General features: G+C 40.0%; 1 protein-coding gene across 1 annotated transcript in view; it reads left to right on the top strand.

The window, feature by feature from the left end:
• Nucleotides 1-20,395, top strand: part of EGFL6 (EGF like domain multiple 6) — a 62,332-nt gene that overhangs the window by 29,340 nt on the left and 12,597 nt on the right. Inside the window, exons 4-9 of the mRNA XM_021709591.1 lie at nucleotides 1,910-2,029; nucleotides 5,115-5,234; nucleotides 8,340-8,474; nucleotides 10,253-10,375; nucleotides 18,433-18,759; nucleotides 20,210-20,290. Coding sequence (XP_021565266.1) covers nucleotides 1,910-2,029; nucleotides 5,115-5,234; nucleotides 8,340-8,474; nucleotides 10,253-10,375; nucleotides 18,433-18,759; nucleotides 20,210-20,290 — 906 coding nt within the window. The remainder of the gene's footprint in view (nucleotides 1-1,909; nucleotides 2,030-5,114; nucleotides 5,235-8,339; nucleotides 8,475-10,252; nucleotides 10,376-18,432; nucleotides 18,760-20,209; nucleotides 20,291-20,395) is intronic.

The following is a 20,395-nucleotide window of genomic DNA, read 5'->3' as shown; positions in this document are numbered from 1 at the left end:
GAGAAGAGGGTTTCAAACATCCAGCTAAGATGCTGGAAAATCCCATAGAAGGATCTTTTCAGAGACAAAAGCAGCCATTCTTTTCAAGGATCTGTTGCCATGCTGATTTTTTTCTTACCCAAAATTCAGGGTTTTTTTTTTTCTCTGTGTCATCCTTGGGGACCACATTTCCAAAGACAAGATCCCCTACCCATGATCCCTTTTAAAATTTTATTTTTCTTCTGTATTCTTTTTAAGTTGTTTTGTTTTGTTTTGAGTCAGGGTCTTACTCTGTCATTCAGACTGGAATGCTGTGGCATGATCACAGCTCACCCCAGACTCAACCTCTTGGGCTCAGATGATTCTTCTGCCTCAGCCTCCCAAGTAGCTGGGACTATAGGCACTTACCACCATGCCCAGCCTCTATTTAACTTGAATAAACATGTTATTTATTCTTACATTTAATTTGTTTAAGAAAACATTGAAAAGCACAGAGAAAAAAAGTCACCCTCAAGCTAACCACCTGAAGATAACCATTAGTAGCATTTAGAGTATATCCTCTGAGGCTTTTTTCTATGTATTTTTTAAAAACAAATTTGGGGTCAATCTGTACACATAGTTTTGTAACTTTCTTTTATCATTTAACAGCATCCTGTAAACATCTTTACATGGGATTAAAGGCTCCCTCTAAAAGGATGTAAGCCAAGGCAATTTGGCCAGTGTGGTACCACCTGAAATAATAATAATTGATAGGAGGCTGTGCTGTCAGCATCTGTCATAGGCTACTTGGGATAGCATGAAAGGCAGAAATAGCTACATTATTTATTTCTAACTTTTTGTTTAAGCAGTATGCACATGTAACCAGTATTCAGATAAAAAAAAAAAAAAAAACCACACATAGAAACTTGGGCCAGGCACAGTGGCTTATACCTGTAATCCCAGTACTTTGGGAGGCCAAGGCCAAAGGATTGCTTAAGCCCAGGAGTTTGAGACCAAACTGGGCAACATAGCAAGACATCATCTCTACAAAAAATACAAAAATTAGCTGGGCATGGTGGCATGCACCCAGAGTCCCAGCTACTTGGCCGGGGGGGAGGGCTGAGGCAGAAGGGTCGCCTGAGCCCAGGAGGTCAAGGCTGCAGTGAGCTGTGATCATGCCGCTGCACTTCAGACTGGGTGACAGAGTGAGACTCAAAAAAAAACAAAAACAACAACCCAGAAACTCGACAGCCTCCAGATTACTATTCATGCCCCGCTTCCAGTCACTTCCAACCTCAACAAGAGAACCATATCTTGACATCTTAATATCACAGGGTAGCTTTGCCTGTTTTTATAATAACTTTATAAAGATGGACTACTCATACAGTATGTACGTGTACACGTATGTATCCAACTTCTTTCACTAATAGGATCTTTGTGAGATTCGTCCACTGTTGCCTGTAGTTGTCGTCTGTTCAGTCTCTTTATTGTATAGTATTTCATTGCGTGAATATATAAGTCATTTATCTATCTTTCTGCTGAGGGATATTTAGGTTAATTCCAGTTCAGGGCTATTAAAAATAGTACCATTATAATCATTTTAGTATGTGTGGGGGTTTTTTTGGTGAGCACAAATCCATGTCTCTGTTGGGTATACACCCAAGATGGAATTGCTAGGTCTTGAGCATGTCTATATAGCTTTACTAGATTCTCCTAAACAGTTTTCTAAAATGTTTGGACAAATTTACATTCCCTCCAATGGTGTATGATCTCCATTTTCCCACATTCTCATCAATTCTTCAAAATAGAATGTTATGGTTGGAGCGGAGGCAAGTAAGTGGTGGGTCCAGAAAAGCCAACCCAGTTGTTCTTCCCGAGCTTGGAGTCTAATCCCCATCTGGATGTTTTGTGATTCAGTTAACCTTTCTTGGTTTTCTGACTGCCCTTTCAGATGTCAATGAGTGTGGAGTGAAACCCCGGCTGTGCCAACACAGATGTGTGAATACACATGGCAGCTACAAGTGCTTTTGCCTCAGCGACCACATGCTCATGCCAGATGCCACGTGTGTGAGTAAGTTTCAACAGCCTGACTGCTCTCAGTCAATGACTGAGGCTTGACTTTAGCCATTTGATCCTTGAGAAAAAGCTGACTTCGGTAATTAAAAAAAAAAATCTCTAATATCACCCTTGTCTAAAGTATTTTTGGGCACTTAAAAAAATTATACACAATGGAGTATTATGTAGCCATAAAGAAGAACAAAATCATGGAATTCACATCATCATGCTTAGTGATCTATCACAGACACAAAGAACTGAATACTGAATGTTCTCACTCATAAGTGGGACATGTACTTTAATCACATTAGCACAATGAAGGGATTGGCAGTCAATAAACACTGACAAGAGAGGGAGGGAGGAGGCACACAGTTTCACAAAGCATACCTGATCCTAAACCAGGGGAAGTGAAGGCCAGTTGGAGGTCCAAACTCCCTCTGTACACGGCCTCCTTGTGTAGCTAACCCTGACTTGTACTCCACATATTTATAATAAAATAAAACATTAAAAATATTATGGTAAAATACATATAACACAAAATTCACCATGTTAACGTGTGCTATTCAGTGGCATTTAGTACACTCACAATGCTGTAAAACCATCACCACTACTGAGTTCCGGAACATTTTCATCACCCCAAAAGGAAACCCAACTCATTAGTCGTCACTCCCTACTCCCCCTCCTCCACCCCTGGCAACCAAGAATCTGCTTTCTGTCTCTACAGATTTACCTATTCTGGACACTTACTTTATAAATAAAAAGGCTAACTGGAGAAAAATAAATCCTATCTCCATATCTGCTTCTGTGTATATATATATACAGGAACCTATTGGGTTTCTTCATGAAAATAAACATGTTGAACAAAATAAACATAATGTTTTAGGGAGGTAATACATTTAAATCCCATCTCAGGACATCAGTTCTTCCCACCATCTACCTTTCTCATGCCCCTTGACCCACTCCCAGAGATTAGTAACACTTGTTGGAAATACATTCCAACTCACTGACATTCCTGAAAAGAAAAGCCCTTCTGTGATAAAGGAAAACCCACGTCCTGTGGGAGGGTCTATATCCATTCATTTATTGGGAGGGGAGGCTTTTCAGGTTTTATGTTGCAGCTGAAAGGCAAACCTGCCCTCCCTGCCTGCCTTCCCTCCTCCCATCTTCTCTCTCCATCTCTCTTTTCTCTACCCTGCAGCCCCCACCCCCACCCTCCAAACCCAGAACCTTCAGCCAGCTCCCTGTGGTTTCAGAGTCGCACGGGCTCCCCAGCCCATCCTGGGCTTTCCCAAGGTTATAAAATCTTGCCTAGTACATGGCCCACTGCCTAATGCATGGCTCACTGCTCTCCAGGCTCCTCCTTGTCCAGTCTCTCCTTGGCAAAGTGCCCCAACACCACCAGTCATTTAGATCTTCTGTTAGTAAGCAAGCCTAAGAGAAGAGCAGGCATTCGATGGATCTTTAAAAAAATTCTTTTTATATAAATTAAACAGAAACCCACACAAAAAAATGCACAGTTTAATGAATTCTTATAAGGCAAACACCCTGTAACCACCACCAAATAGAACTTTGCCAGAACCTTCTACCTCCACCTCCCCCTAAAGGGAATCACTATCCAGGCTTTTGTAGTTATCACTTACAATTTTTAAAAAGTATATGCTAATGGATGATTCTGAAACATTTCATGGAAGCCCAATCAGGGCCAAAAAAGATATCTTTCCTCAAATGGAAAGACAGAAGTAGGCCAACATCAACTATTAATTTTAAGAGAAGACAGCTAAAGGAAAAGAAACAAGAATAAATGAGTAATGTAACCTCCTGTAGGTGTTGGCTACCTTACATTGTGTCTCTATCCCTGTGCCCTCTGTCTGTTTCTACATATCTAGGGGTTACCTGGGCCTCCTTGTTTATAGCTCAAAGTATCCAGGTAGCCCTAGACCTCTCTCCTAGGTGCTGATTTTATTCCACCTGAGCCCTTGGATCTCTCTTGTCCATTTTGGTGATTGGCATGTTATGGAAGGGTGTGGATGGAGGGAGTATATTCACTGTGCTCTCTGTTGTGGACATTGGGTTGGACTCATGTAAGCTTCTTAGCCCCTATACATTTATGATTCACATGTATTGGACCCCTGCTAAGGGAATACGTTTTTGTGAGACAAGTTACATTTAGCAACAAGCCACAAAAAATCCAACTAAAATACCTCGTCATTTAAAAAGCTGGAGGCAAGCCATTCCAGAGCAACTCAAGGACTCAGTCCCTGCCATTTTGAGAGTATTGGTTTTATTCTCATGTTTGTGGTCTCATAGTCATAATATGGCTGCTCCAGCTCCAGATATCACACACATGGAAAGTAGACAAAGAGAGTAAGGGGTGATGCCAATGAACCAATGCTTATTTCATGCTTGTCTCTTTAATCATGAAGCAACAGCTTTTCCAGAAGCCCTATTCCCTCCAGTGGACTTACCATTATATTTCTTTGACCACACTAGGGTCACATGGCCACTCCTTGCTACAAAGGGAACTGGGGAAAAGCTAAGTATCTGACTATCTAGCTTCAATGATGGAAATGGAAGAGAAAACCGGTCCAGAATGACTTTCAGGCAGTTAATCAACCTCCCACACCTTTTAGCACAGGCACCTAAAAGACCAAGTCTTGTGAGTCAAGTGACTCTCACTGAAGCTAGATATCCTTAGAGAGTCTCTAGAATTATTTTACCCTAATAACTGAGGTTGGTAATCTACATCAGCTGTTGCATTTCCACCTATAGAGGCCAACCATGTGACATAAAGGAGTGACTAGGGCACACACAAGAGGAAAGAGAGATGCAGTCTGTGGGTGCATGCCTTAGCTAAAGACAGTCAAATTCAATGCGGTGGCCAACTTAACAGACTGTGGGTGGACTTCAACCCAGGGACCATCAAGATGCCACCACAACTCAGATTCATTCGTTTTGGCTTTCCATTTGGGACACAGACAATAAAACTTTCTCATAATGCCATTCTACCTGTTCCATTTAATGTCCTAGAATTCAGAGGTAGTTTCTTAGTAGAACTTTTTATCATCTCAAGAAGGAATGGCTAACCTTTGTCTACTCTTCAGACTCTAGGACGTGCGCCTTGACAAACTGCCAGTACGGCTGTGAAGACACAGAGGAAGGGCCAAGGTGTTTGTGTCCATCCTCGGGACTCCACCTGGCTCCAAATGGAAGACTTTGTCTAGGTAGTACAGCAGAAATTGCCTCCACCACTCATTCTCCTTCCTTGACTCCCCCTTTACTGAATTCCTCTTTTTTCATTCTTCACAATCAGCTTGTTGACTAGACATTGCAAACTTCTAAAAGTACAGATTTATGTCTATTTCTGAGATAATGTTTTTAGCCATATATGCTCTAAACATACTTTGGGATGCTAAAAAGAACATTTCTCTATTTTTTTAGATTGTCTAGTGCCATTGTGGGAAAAGGATAATTTTATGTCTGTATATCTACTCTGCACATTTAACATCAATTACCGTCCAATCGAAACTGCACTACTTATATATTGTCATTTAATGAGTAAGGGCCATTGGGCTTCATTCTGGGTATTTTCCTGGAAAAATGTATTTACTTATTTTTTAGGTATAACATTGTTGAAAATAAAACATACTTTCTGCATTAAGTTAGCATGTAACCAATTTCACATTTTATTTATTTATTTAAGTTGGAGTCTCACTCTGTCACCCAAACTGGGGTGTAGTGGCATGGTCACAGTTACCAAAGCCTTGGCCTGCTAGGCTCAGGTGATCCATCTGAGCCTTCCAAATAACTGGTATTACAGGCACACACCACCTCACCCAGTTAATTTTTTGTAAAAATTATTGTAGAGACAAGGCCTCACCAAGTTGCCCAGGCTGATCTTGAACCCTTGAGCTCAGGCAATCCTCTTGCCTCAGCCTCCCAAAGTGCTGGGCTTACAGATGTGAGCTACCACGCCCAGCCTTCACATTGTCTTTAAAAATTACACTATGCCAGGCAGAAGAACAGCCTGAGGCCAGAAGGTCAAGGCTTTGGTGAGCTGGGATCATGCCGTTGCACTCCATCCTGGGAGACAGTGAGACCCCGACTCAAAAAAAAATCCTTGCTCTAACTTGTATGAACTAAGTGTTCCATAATTAATTCTGATTGAAGAAAATGAGCAGAAAAAAATCAATAATGTTAATTAAAGGAATACATAAAATCTTCATTTATAACTTTGAATGTAGTCAGATCCATTGGTTTAGAACTTTGCTCTCTTGCTCTCCCCAAGCAAGTAGTTCATTTTGGAAGTGATTCCAGGAAACACTGGCTGAGGAGTAGGGAAGTGACCCAGCTGACCCAGGGAAAAGAAGGCACCAGTGACCAGTGAATTCAGTGAACAGGTTAAATAAACTGGGGGAAGCTGCCTCTGAATTTTCCCCCTGGGACAAGGGTGCTGGGTATTTATCTACCAACTCCTACCCTTTATTGATGGGCACTGCTGCGGGGTGTGACACCCAGCAGTCTCAGCCTGGCTCAGGTGGGAATCAGAGCAGAATGTTGCCTGTGCAGCAAGCAGCCTTTGAAAGGTATGGAAACTTAAGTGCTGGGGGGCTGTGGGTGGGGAACCCACGGGACGCCCTCGGTGACTGAAGCAATCACTTTATTCACTTTGTGCTTTGGTTCCTTTGTGGATTTGAATTGTGTTCAACCACCAAATTGTATATACTCATAACAATTATATTGCACAAAATATACATAATATTTAGAGCAAGTGAGCCCATAACATTAATAAGGAATGCCAAACCAAATCAGAATGGTGAAAAAGTTCTTAATCTCCTTTGATTTAAATAAACAAATATCATCATGATTTCATAATCTCCTTCAATAAAATGGAAATATTTTTCAGTCAAGGTGCTGGATGTTTATCCTAAATGTATATAATGTGATAAGCTGCATTTAGAAAATTTAGCCAAATGGGTCCTAAATCAGTTAAATCCTTTAAATACATAAATTAAAGTTTTGTTTCTATTTTTTGATGGTAATCAAAGCTTAAGTTCACAGGGTCTACTACTCTTTTAGTCCTTTTTTTTTTTTTTTTTTTTTTTTGAGTTGAGGTCTTACTCTGTTGCCGAGGCAGGAGTGCAGTGGCATGATCACGGCTCACCTCAGTCTCAACCTCCTGGGCTCAGGCAACCCTTCTGCCTCATCCTCCCAAGCAGCTGAGACTACAGATGCGTGCCATCATGCCCGGCTAATTTTTTATTTTTGTAGAGATGAGGTCTTGTTATGTTGCCCAGGCTGGTCTCAAACTCCTGGGCTCAAGCAATCCTCCAGTCTCGGCCTTCCAAAGTACTGGGATTACAAGTATGAGCCATCGTGCCCAGCCATACTTTTTAGTTATATGACAAGGCTCATTCTTGACCAAACTAAATCCAAATTTCCACCCATCTCTTTGATTTGTTGGTGGTTCATTTTTATTGGAAGGGAAAAAGAATATGCGTGAAAGTGATCACTGAAAAATAATTTTGTTTATTCTTACATATTATTTTAAGAATGCAAGGGAAGAACAAGCCAGCACCAACTTACACGTTTAACCACAGGTCCAAAAGACCATAATATCTATTTGATTTGACATCTGAAAATTAAAGAAAACCCTGAGTCTCAGTGGACTGGTCAGCATAACTGTCAGCCCCTCTGTAACATAATTCTCAATGGTAGAAAAGGAACAACACACCTGTTGTTGGCTAAAATCGCATCAATACATAGTTACACCTGACCCACAACTTATGCATCAGTGCACTCCTACACAACCACATTTCTGTGATTTGAATCAATATTGCAGGAGCCTTGGAGGATCTTCCTAATGAAATAATTCTTCTGTAAAATGCAAATTTTAAGTGTCTCTATATTTGGTTTGTTTAAAGTGTAGCTATCTGAGTCTATTTTCAAAATTTGTATATGTAATACAAACTACATAGCTAGGGAAAATATTCACTCAATACATATGTAAGTATAGGTACCAAGTGCCCGACACATGCTCCCTGCCCCAGAAGAGCCAGAGTCTAACAGGAGAGAAGACGTTAATATAAGTAATGACATTACAGGGAGGTAATGCCTCTAAAAAAAGAAGCACAATGTGAGATAAATACATAAAGGGAAGAGCTGTGCGTGTGCCTCAGGAAGCTAGAACATTTCCTGGAGGATAGAATGTTGGTACCAGTATACGGGAATCCGTTTTCCAGGTAAAGAAACTGCGTGTGTGCGTGCTGTGTGCATTCATGTGGCTATTTTTCTTGCTGTCACTGCCACCTTCTGGTTCTACACCCTAGATATTGACGAATGTGCTTCTGGTAAAGTCGTCTGTCCCTACAATCGAAGATGTGTGAACACATTTGGAAGTTACTACTGCAAATGTCACGTTGGTTTTGAACTACAGTATATCAATGGCCGATATGATTGTATAGGTAAGATTTAGTGGCACCTTTTCCTTTCCTTTTTGTCTCTCCTCACCAAACCTGTAGTTTTTCTCTACAGATATTTTGATGTCAATTTAATCTATCAGTTAAGCAGTCTGCTGTATTGACCAGCTTAACAACACAGAAAATGTTATATTTTTCAAGTGTCTGGCATTTAGGTAACTCCAAAGACATCAATTATGAAGCCAGGCCAATTAAGGTTTAAAGTAAGAAATATAGCTCTATTATGGAAGCAAGTATTTTGAGATGATTTTTGTGGGATTTTTAAAAATTTGGTTTTTGTCTTGCTTATAATTTTGGTTCTATCTTCAGATACACATCTAAAAATGGGAACAATAAAGCAGTATTTATATTTGATAAAAGGAAGAATAATAAGGCCTATCTAATCTTAATCTCATGGTCTGTTCATAACATTTTCCATCAGGAGTGGCTTTAGAAAAATATACGAAGCAAATAAAGGACCATGTTCTTTCTTGTTTCTTTTTCTAGCCCTTTCATAGTTCAAGTTCCAAATAAAATGGTCCCTTTTCATGGTCACCAAAAATCACTCTCTGATAAGGCTCTGATACCAGCCAGCTATTGACCTAACTTGTGGGAAATAAAATATTATATCCCTTAGTGAAGGAATTGCATGTTTCCATCCTTGGGTGCATTCCCTTTGTTCTTGATGTAATATAGGATGGAGCCTGTCCCATAGTGAAGGGATATTTGGGCTCCCTGTAGATTCCTATTTGCATAACATGTGTAACAGAGGTGTGTGCATGACATGAAAAGCTAATAGTTGGAGAAAAAATGGATTTCTTTCAACTCTACACTCAGGGCTTTCCAAGACATGTCTTGTGTAATCATGTTGGGACAACACTCAGTTGCTGGGTTTTGAATCGTCCTGTGAAGCTTCCACAGCTCTTCCCTCAAGTCTCTATCACAAAGGTCATCCTGGACAGGCTCATAAAATCCATGTTTCTTGTGGACTTAGACCCCACACCCTCCTGCAGACCCATCCAGCCCTGTAATCCAATGGTGCTGTGTTACAGAGTCCAATCCTGTTTTCTGATACCTAAGGAGAGACTCTACAGGACAGAGTAGAATTCACATGAAAAACTGTGAAAGGAAACAAATCTCTGAGACTTTAAAAGTGCATCTGAGCTCCTTTGGCTAAATTAAAACCAATAGGTTATTTTGCATGTATATGTCTACAAATGCATAGATTAAAAAGGAAATGGAGAATAGGACAAATGAACCTCTCACTTGGGTGGAATTTATCAAATTTTCTTCCTCTAAATCCAGCAGACGAGCTCAGACCAGCCTGACCCTTTCTCCTGGCAGTCTTTGAACAAAATATGCCTGTGCCTGTAAGTTCAGATGATGTCAGCGGTTCCTAAGTGATCTTATCTGTTGTTTGTTAGGAGTTTCAAGCACTTCCAAATATAGAATCGATTTTCTGATTTTGTTATTTAGTTCTACATTGGACAGATGAAAAAGTTAAGAGAAAACCCTAAACATCTTACAGAATAGCATTGATAAGCAGGAGAGGAAATTGCTGTGGGGGAGGGGAGCAGCAAACACACTCCCTGCGTACCAGGTGTCAGGCAAAGTCAGGGCTCAGCCAATGTGCCTGGAGTTCTGAACACCTCTCAGTTCTCAGGCAACACTTGGTTTGTGGGGGGTATTGAGTGCTTGGCCCTAGAGTTGCTCAAGTGTAAGGGATAGTCTTTCAGCAAGCCCTGTTACTACAAAGTTGTTCAGTATACTGTTCCCATTTTTAGATATAAATGAATGTGCTGTGAATACCCACACGTGCAGCCTCCATGCCAATTGCCTCAATACTGAAGGGTCCTTCAAGTGTAAATGCAAACAGGGATATAAAGGCAATGGACTTCAGTGTTCTGGTGAGTAGCATTTGGTCATGGTGTCTTAGCTGTTCCCAATAAATCATTCTCCATAACACCTTCCTCCTTTTATTTCTCTCTTTTTCTTCCTCCCCCTCTCCCTCTTTCCCCATCCTTTCTCTCTAATCCTCTCCCACTTACTCTCACTCTCTCTCACTCTGTGTGTGTGCACTCTGTGTGTGTTTAAATTTAACTCTACCTCAGCTTTGTCTTCTTTGCTAAGTGGACCATATCTCCAATACTCACTGAAGTTGTAGGCACTAAACTTAAAGAACAGCAAGGGTACTTAATATTTTCCTGGTCATGATGTATTTTCAAACATTGAAAATCAGATCTAAGAACAAAAGACACTGAGCAAATGCATCTGTCAGGATAGGCTAGGTTATGGTGCAGTAGCAAGCAATCCTAAAATGTCAATGACTTAAAACCACAGAGATTTTCAAACCATGTGAATCAGGGCTTTTTCCAGAACACACAACTGAAACAAAGTATAATGAAACTGATCTCACTTTGTCATCCACAAGCCTTATTCACTTGCTTTAATATATAGCAGAGACCCCTTGTTCTTGCTGTGAATTCTTTAATACTTTGTGTTAAAAATTTAACTTTATAAGTCAGATGTCTAACAATAAAATATCACTGCTATCAGCAACTACAACAACAGTAAAGGTTTATTTCTCACTAGTCCTAGATGCTCAAAGAGAGTTTTCAGGGGATTTCTTCTCAATATAGTCACTGAAAAAGACACAGGGCAGCTTTTATCTTCTCAATATAGTCACTCAAAAAGACACGGCAGCTTTTAATATGGAAAAAATAGTATGGAAAAGCATAGTGAATATTTTAAGAAATATGAAGTAAAAGTGGCTTCCCCAAGCAGACAAAATCCAGTGGGTGGAGGCTACATTCTCTCTTTCAAATGACTGCTAGGTATCTACGAGTAGAGTAGAGAACCCCACAGAGTAGGGACATTCCACTGCCCCAGGCTCGATGTCCTTCTGAAACTTGGAACTTGGTTGAGAGACAGAGAGAGAGAGAGAGAGAGAGAGAGAGAGAGAGAGAGAGAGAGAGAGAGAGAGAGAGAGAGAGAAAGAGACACTGGAACACCATAGCCTTGGGAGGCCCCCAAAGAGGAGATTGAATAATCAACTTTCCATATTGGAGCATACTTGAGGGACCTTTGTCCAACACTCCTTCATGCCACCAAATTTGAACATGTACATTCCAGGTTGGGAAGACCTAAATTGAAATCTTAGCTCTGCCTCATACTGGCTGTGACCTTTAGCAAGTTTCTCAACCTCTCTAAGTTCAGTTTCCTCCCATCCAAAATGGGACTCATGGTAGTCCTGTGATAGGTTCTTGCACTGGGCCAGGTCACAGACCCTTGGATCTCCCTGATTACAGCAAGGCAGGGTAGACAATTCCATGCATATCCTTAACCCCAGTGCAGTGCACTCTGCCTGCATTGTGGCTTCAGGTCTTTCTCTAGAAGATTGCCCAGTCCTCTGCAGGTACAACCCACAGATGGGGAAGTCAGCACCCCTAGAGACAACCATTAACCAGTGGGCAACGGGGGTCTCTGGATAAATACCCCAGCTACCCCTTCGCAGGGTGGGACAGTTCTGACGTGTGTTCTGAATTGGCTCCCAGATGGCCCCAGCAGGACTTAGCCCCAGTTACAGTAATTACCTGCCCATTGAGGCATCATATTTTGCCTTTTCTCTCTCCCAGTCTCACTGTCTCCTTTCCTCAGCTTCTGCCTCCTGGAATCACCTTCCAATGAAACCACCAATGCCCCAAATCCATGTCTCAGGCTCTGCTCAGGAGAACCCACACTAAGAGAAATTCTTCTCTCAGAGGTTCATAGTGAAGTTTTAAATGAGGTAATATAGGTAGAGAGCTTAGTTCAGCTGGCACATATGTTATTAGTGTTTTTTCAATCAACTGTTTATTAAGGGCCAGAATAGAGACTCTGAAATTTTTTCTACTCAAAAATATTGTACATACCCAAAAATGAAGCCTCAGAAAAACACCTCTTTCAATAAGTGGGCAACTCACTCCCATATACTCATCCTCCTATCCCCAGACCTAAGTATTGAAGGCCCAGAGTAAACCTGGAATCATCTTTTTTACTCATCATTTGATTCCCTTGAAACCACAATGTGTTATTAATGTTCAAATGAAGGCAACACCTTTAAGTGTGCAATTGTGTGGTTGTTTGCAGTCTGTGTTTTCTATATTGTAACCCAGTGCTTTGAAATGATAAATCCCACATCAACACAAACATATCTTATGTCAAGAAAATATCTACTTTCCTTTGACCATCCAACTTCAAGTGTATTTGGGGTAAAACAATTTTTTCTTTATTCTTCGAAATCGCAAACTCATCACACTGTTTTATTTGATAATTGAAAGTTATGCATTTTATTATTATCTGTTCGACAGCTGAATTATTTCTTTATTCTTTCACTAGAATGTTTATTTAAAAGAGAAAGCTGTCTGCGTCATTCACCATATTACTTGTCCAACCTTTTTCATTTTACTTTAAAAATTATCTGTAAAATAAACAGCCATGTTTTTGTTGAAACTTGATCTTAACAAAGTCTTAATATTCATTGCTTAAAAGAAGGATGGCCCAAAATTCACCCTTATATACATAGACGAGTCATAAAAACAAAAATGAGAGAATCGCATCCAATTAGCCTCCAGCATTATAAAATGTTCTATGAAAAATGCATTCATATGCACATGAGTCACTATTATATAAAATAGGGCATTGATGTAGCAACTTTTATTATGAGTTCATGTTTTGAAAAGTTCACTCTACATTGCAATATGGAAAAAGTTAGTAGATTATCCTTACACACCATCTGTACCCAAAGGAAGAAGCATCCTAAATGTAGATGTGTCTATTTTTTACCATTCTAACATATGTGAGTATTAATAATGCACTGCCAGGTAATTTGGTCTTGATTTGACAGCAGCTGTACCTCATTCTAAAAATATCAAAACCTAAATAATAACCAATTTGGGGAATAACAGTCAGTTTAGGACAGGAAAGTGTCATTGAGTTACCAGGAACATAGCTTCTGGAATCAGATTATCTTAGCTTGATTCCTGGCTCCCTAGCCTGCAACTTGTGGACTGGAACAAATTATTTAATATTTTGGTGCCTCAGTTTCCATGTCTGCAAAATAGGGATAATAGTACTTATCCCTTAATACTGTTTTGACAATTAAATGAAATAATTCATATAGAATAACTAAGTGTCCATCTAAAGGGCTTAGCTCCAACCCAGAATATATTAAATGCTCAATCAGCATGTTACAGTGGTAGGAATAATAGTGGTGAAGACTTTGTTAACAACATTGAGCAATCATTCCCATTGAAAAGCAGCTTCTAAGGCCAGGCATGGTGGCCCATGCCAATAATCCCAGCGCTTTGGGAGGCCGAGGCAGGATTGCTTGAGCCTGGGCAACAAAGTGACACCTCATCTTTACAAAAAATCAGAAAATTAGCCAAGTATGGTGGTGTGCACCTGTAATCCCAGCTACTCAGGAGGATCACTTGAGCACAGGAGTTGGAGTCTTCAGTGAACCGTGATTGTGCCATTTGTACTCCAGCCTGGGTGACAAAGTGAGACCCCCAGCTCAAAAAAAAAAAAAAAAAAGAAAGGAAAAAGAAAAGCAGCTTCTTTAGTCATTAGAATGCTTATGGCTTGATTCAATATATATGGAGCATATTCAAGAAGACAAGTTTGGTACAACCAAGTCACCCCAATTTTTTCTTCACTGATAACATCGACATTAGAAATGTGAAGGTATGGCCTGTATCTTTTTTAACTCAGAAAACAACTTTAAAGCTTCTGATGATGAATTCTAAAAATAGTAGCAGACACACGCTGAGTATGTATCAGGTACTAACCTTAGTAATCAACATGTATTTATTCATTTAAGCCTCACAAAACCCCTGTTCTTAGCCCAGCTTCATAAATGAGGAGACTGAGGCAAAGAGAAGTTAATTATTGGTTTAAAGACATATGGCTCTAAGAATGTGGGAGCTAGGAGTCAAACCCAAGGTACTGGGCTCCAGGACTGTGCTGAAACATGGGATGGATGTGTTCACAACCGATGACTAATCCTCTGTGATGGGAGACTCTTCTGGTCTCCTCACCGACAAACTCTCTTAGCTCATTTTTTAAAAAAATTTTATTTTATTTTAGAATCATGAGGTACATGTGAGGATTTGTTACACAGGTATATTGCATGAAGGTGAGGTTTGGGCTACTGATGAGCCCTCCCCACTCCCCTGCAGTGGACATGGTACCCAATGGGTGGTTTTTGTATCCCTTATTCTCCCTTCTTCCCTTTCTTCCTCCCTCCCTCCCTCCTTCCTCCCCCCTTTCCTTCCTTTAGCGTTGGCCAGTGTCTGTTGTTCCCATTCTTGTGCCTGTGTGTGCTCAGTGTTTAGTGCTCACTTACGAGTGAGAACATGTGGTATTCGTTTTTTTTGTTTCTGTGGTAATTCACTCAAAATCTTGGTCTCTAGCTGCATCCATGTTGTTGCAAAGGACATGATTTTGTTCTCCTTTCAGGCTACATAGTATTCCATCAGGGATATGTACCACATTTTCTTTATTCAGTCCACTTTCGATGGGTTAGCTCCATGTTTTTGCTGTTGTGAATAGTGCTGCAATAAACATACACATGCAGGTGTCTTTTTGGTAGAGTAGTTTGTGTTACTTTGGGCATATTCCCAGGAGTGAGACTGCTGGGTCAAATGGTAGCTCTATTTTTAGTTCTTTGAGAAATCTCCAAACTGCTCTCCACAAAGGATGAACTAGCTTACATTCCCAGCAACAGTGTAGAAGTCATCCTTTTTCTCCACAGCCTCCTGGCTCAACTTTTGTTCCGTCCTAGCCTCTTCCTGCTTCCTGGGTCCCACACTGAAGTACATTCCTCATTGTTAAACCTCTCCTCCCAGGACTGTGTCCAAAGCTCAGATTAGTGGAACATTTCTCCTTCCAGATGACAAGATGAACTAAGCACAAGTGAATGAATTTCAAAGTCATATTCCTTCTGGGTAAGATATTCTCATCTAATAGTGATCTTCGGTAAATAAAATTTCATTCCAATGATAGGAAATTAAAATTAGGATTTTTAGTTTAGTAGAAGTTTTGTTATTGTTATTTTTGAGACAGTATTGCTCTGTCTCCCAGGCTGCAGTGCAGTGGTACGATCATGGCTCACCACAGCCTTGACCTCCTGGGCTCAGTGCTTCTGCCTCAGACTCCCAAATATCTGGGACTACAGGTGCATGCCACCATGCCCAGATAATTTTTTTTAATTTTTTGGTAGAGACATCGTCTCACTATGTAGCCCAGGTTGGTCTTGAACTCCTGGACTCAAGTGACCCTTCTTCTTGGCTTCCCAAAGTGCTAGGATTATGGGCGTGAGGCACCACACCCAGCTGAAGTTTTTGACAACGTGAATATTTAGAGAAATCCGTCCTAAGAGAAACTGTCAATTTCATTTACAAAAGACTGACCTGTGAACCTGGATTCCCTATTTTTATGTCTCAGTTCCCCAAATGTGCCAGAGACCCTCCTACTGCAACTTCCTTCCACATTTTTATATTCTCAAAAAGATAATGCAACAATCAAGAAATTGTTAAGAGAAAACAACCATCAGTAATGTCAAATTTTAAACAGTAATACCTACATAAAACCAAATCTAGTTATACATATGCATATACATATCTTTAGACTGTATTTTTATTCTTGCCCAGCTTTCTCTTTATATACTAAGGGAGTGAAATTGTGGACACTACACTATGATGTTTTGATTTTTTTCTTTTCAATAAGAAAATTTGAAACTTCAAAGTAGAAACTGAAAGCAGATGTTTAGGTTTGCCCAGTGTACATTGAAACCCTTTCCTCATTATTTATCAAGGGTCTTTAGTTTTATGTTACTAATTGCATGAAGGAAATTTACAGGGAATGGGTGGTTCCTGTTAATTTTTTTTATTGTTGTTGTCACTGGATACTGGGAAAAGACTCAGGCAACTGTGGATAAAATTATACAGCAAGGCCTCCAGAGGAAGGTCTACAGATATATGATCAGCACATTACAATCAAGCTTAAGGTGCAATCTCTGGCCAGGGAGCTGAAACAGGCCATCTGAAGGTCAGGAAAATGATGTATTACTTGTATTAGTACTGATTGGTTTCATACCTATAAAAACAGGCTGACACAATGATAAACAACTAGAATATTTCATTGAAAAGAGAAATGTTGCTCTTTTGCCATACCAGCTTTTGAGTGATTTCAAAGTAAAAGCAATGTATTAATTAAGAGCACACATATTTTCAAAGCATTTTTCCTTCCCATCTTGATTACCCAAAATATTGTGTACTTCTCCTGGTTTATTTTTCTGCTACTTTGATACAGATTGAATCAGCCAAGTGATGGGGAAGGAACGAAGCAGGAGAAAAAATTAAAATGCTGCCAAGAAAAATATTCTAATAAAATCCCAATCCAATTTCTTTTTATAGTAGTATTTTTAGGCATCGAAATTGATGTCTACTCCCTTATTCTATTTTTCTCTAAACTATGTCCAAGTAGTAGAATTAAGTGAATTGATTCAGGTGTTATTAGACCCTTTCTTGCTTAGGGTTAGACTAGCACATGCCTAGACATTTCATGATATGACAATATATTTGATTTAAAGATCAGCATTTAAAATTTTTAAACAATCAATTACATTTTTACATCAGCTGGATATTCTTAATTATCATGAATATATCCCTGGAAAGAAGGCATATATCTTTGAATTATAGATCTCAAGGAATTTTAACCCATTTAGAGAAAAGTAACCCTTAAACTTAAAGCAGAAATAAACCTATCATGGAAATAAGACTAGGAAAAGAGTCATATGCTTTACTCTCAAATCATAGCTCTGTTTCTAGCTAGCTGAGTGTCTTTGGGCAAGTCACTTAACACCCAATTGCCTCATCTGCAAGAGTACTAGGCTAGATGATCTTATTTTTTATCCCTTGAGTTGTTTGAAACTAACATTTTTCCCTTGGGAAAAATGATCCATTGGAGGATAAAAGTAATCTATCTAGAGGTATATTTTTTTAAAGCAACTTATAGCCAGGCATGGTGGCTCATGCCTGTTATCCTAGCACTTTGGAGGCCAAGGCGAGAGGCACTTGAGCCCAGGAGTTCAAGACTAGCCTAGGCAACACAATGAGACCTTGTCTCTCTAAAAAATAAAAATAAATAAATAAATTAGCCAGGCATGGTAAGGCACACCTGCAGTCCCAGCTTCTTGGGAGGCTGAGGTGGAAGGATTGAGCCCAGGAGGTCAAGGTTGTAGTGAGCCATGATTGTGCCATTGCACTCCAGCCTGGGTGACAGAGTGCAACTTCAATTCTTAAAATAAATAAATAAGCAAGCAAACAAACAAATAAATTGCTTTTGTGGTGAGAAACAGGATATGAATGAAAAAAGTAAATATAAAAGCCTCTCTTTAAAAATTCAATAAATAAAATCATTTAGCTTAGATAATAGATGACTAAAGTGAAGACATTTAAAGTGAAGAGACAGAAGGAAAATCACGTATGTGCACATTGAATCATAAGTCACCACTTTTATAAATTGCAAATGGCTCCATTATTAGCAATTCATATGGTTTAACCTGATGCTATAGCTGTAATTTTTGAACATAAAATTTGGACAAACCTATAGGGCAGAAATACTGGAGGACCCTAGCAAATCCATCACTTTGGGATCTGTTGCCCAACTGGGTAGTAGGAATTTCACAAAGTAGTCTCTGAAGCAAAACAAAAGTAACACAAGGTAGTTAAGATAACTACCATAATATTGGAACTGCTTAAAACAAATGCAAATATAGTCTTTCCTAAAACATCAAATGATAGAGCCTCATATGGGTTTGTTCAGGATTCACTCAGTTACTGCTTTCAAAATGCTTCATTTCTTGTGAGTGACTTAATTATCAGCCAATTTGGAACTTTTCACCTTTTATTGTTTGTTTTAGCTATCCCTGAAAATTCTGTGAAAGAAGTCTTCAGAACACCCGGTACCATCAAAGACAGAATCAAGAAGTTGCTTGCTCACAAAAACAGCATGAAAAAGAAGGTAAAAATTAAAAATGTCACCCTGGAACCCGCCAGGACTGCCAACCCTAAGGTTAACTTGCAGCCCTCCAACTATGAAGAGAGTGTTTCCAGAGGCGGGAACTCGCATGGAGAAAATAAAGGAAATGAAGAGAGAGTGAAAGAGGGGTTTGAGGAAGAGAAAAGAGAAGAGAAAGCCCTGAAGAATGACATGGAGCAGGAGCGAAGCCTTCGAGGAGATGTGTTTTGTGAGTGTCACTTTTTATTATTTTATACATTTTATAAAAAGTGAGTTATGATTTCTCCTGGCAAGTGAAAGCAGATGAAAAGTCAGTTTCATACCTTAAGTAAAATGGGTTGGGCCTTAAGCCTAAGAAGCAGCACTCCCTGTAAGGTCTAGAAACTAACACCTTCCGCAGATATTCCATTGAACCTACTTCTCTGGGAATCAAGGAGGGAAAGTTCTGTTCCCTAACCTGGGGCAGGGGTGGGGGGAGGGGTTCCCTATTTGACACAGACTCTCTTCTCTCTCAGTCGAGAAAGCCTGCTTGTCCTGTAAGCACAGTGGTCTGGCTGCCAAGTTTTCCACGTGATGAACTCCCAAATCAGAAAGACTCTCATCACGTGTGTCTGCTAAGCTCTACCTTTTTGCTGCTTCTTTTCTTTCTCTTTTTACTTCTTTCTTTCTCCTTTTTTTTGAGAGAGTATCTCACTCTGTCAACCAGGCTGGAATACAGTGGCGAGATCATAGCTCACTCCAGCCTTGACCTCCTGGACTCAAGCAATCCTCCTGCCTCAGCCTCCCAAGTAGCTGGGACTACAGGTGCATGCCACCATGCCTGGATAATTTTTAAATTTTTTTTGGAGGCAAGGTCTTGCTATGTTGTCCACACTGGTCTCCAACTCCTGGCCTCAAGCAATTCTCTTGCTTCAGTCTCCCAAAGTGCTGGGATTACAGACATGAGCCACCACATCCAGCCCACCTTTTTACTTCTTGAAGGCACTTTTTACAAGCCCACTCTAAGAAAATGGAACCTCATAGTTGTGTGGTTATCATTTTAAAGGCTGAAATACACAGTTGTAAGGGGAAGAATTCCACAATGGAGCTTCAGTTTTCTGTATGAATTTAGAGAACTGCCATATTCCCCTTTTCATTGGTTGCTAGACAGACCCACCCTAAGGCTCAGTCTCTCCAGGATTAACCCACCCTGGATCCCCCACTGAGACTTTCCACTTCATTCTTACTGGGCATTTGTTGCTCTCTCTATATTTTGCCTCGTCTGTTCTTGACTCTGTGACTGGTGATTGTATATACAAATGCCAACTGGATTTACTGAAAGGAAAAGTAGACACAGACCCACCCACCCAAGAACTAGCATACCAACGACATTCTTTCCTTCCCTTAATAGAGAGTGAAAATCTCAAGAAAAGTGTATTTGCAAAACCTGATGAGAAGGAATGTGTCCATAGTGTAGATGCTTAGTTCACTTAGAGGAGCATCAGGAAAAGATATTCTAGATGAGGAAACTGGAACCAATGACAGTGGTTTGGAAAAGTCAGGGAGACACTGCTCTAATATATTCTGTAATTAGAATATGTGATTTTAAAAAACCCTCTTTGTTCAGTCATTTGAGTCATACCTTCTAAGCATGTGAAGTCTTTGGTTTTTTCCTTAACTGATCAAGTGTTCTTCATTAGCCCCTAAGGTGAATGAAGCGGGTGAGTTTGGTCTGGTTCTGGTCCAAAGAAAAGCACCAACTTCCAAACTGGAACATAAAGGTAAATGACACTTTCTTCCAAGTATATGCTCACTCTCATTGTCCGTGTCCCTTTCATTTCTTCATAGGAAGAGATGATTGTTCATGAATCATTTCTTTATTCATA

This window comes from Carlito syrichta, unplaced genomic scaffold (assembly GCF_000164805.1).
Source record: "Carlito syrichta isolate Samal-C Ts95f unplaced genomic scaffold, Tarsius_syrichta-2.0.1 Scaffold71963, whole genome shotgun sequence".
Classification (NCBI taxonomy): Eukaryota; Metazoa; Chordata; class Mammalia; order Primates; family Tarsiidae; genus Carlito; species Carlito syrichta.
The sequence above is the reverse complement of the archived record's forward strand: the minus strand, read 5'-3'. Positions and strand labels throughout refer to the sequence as shown.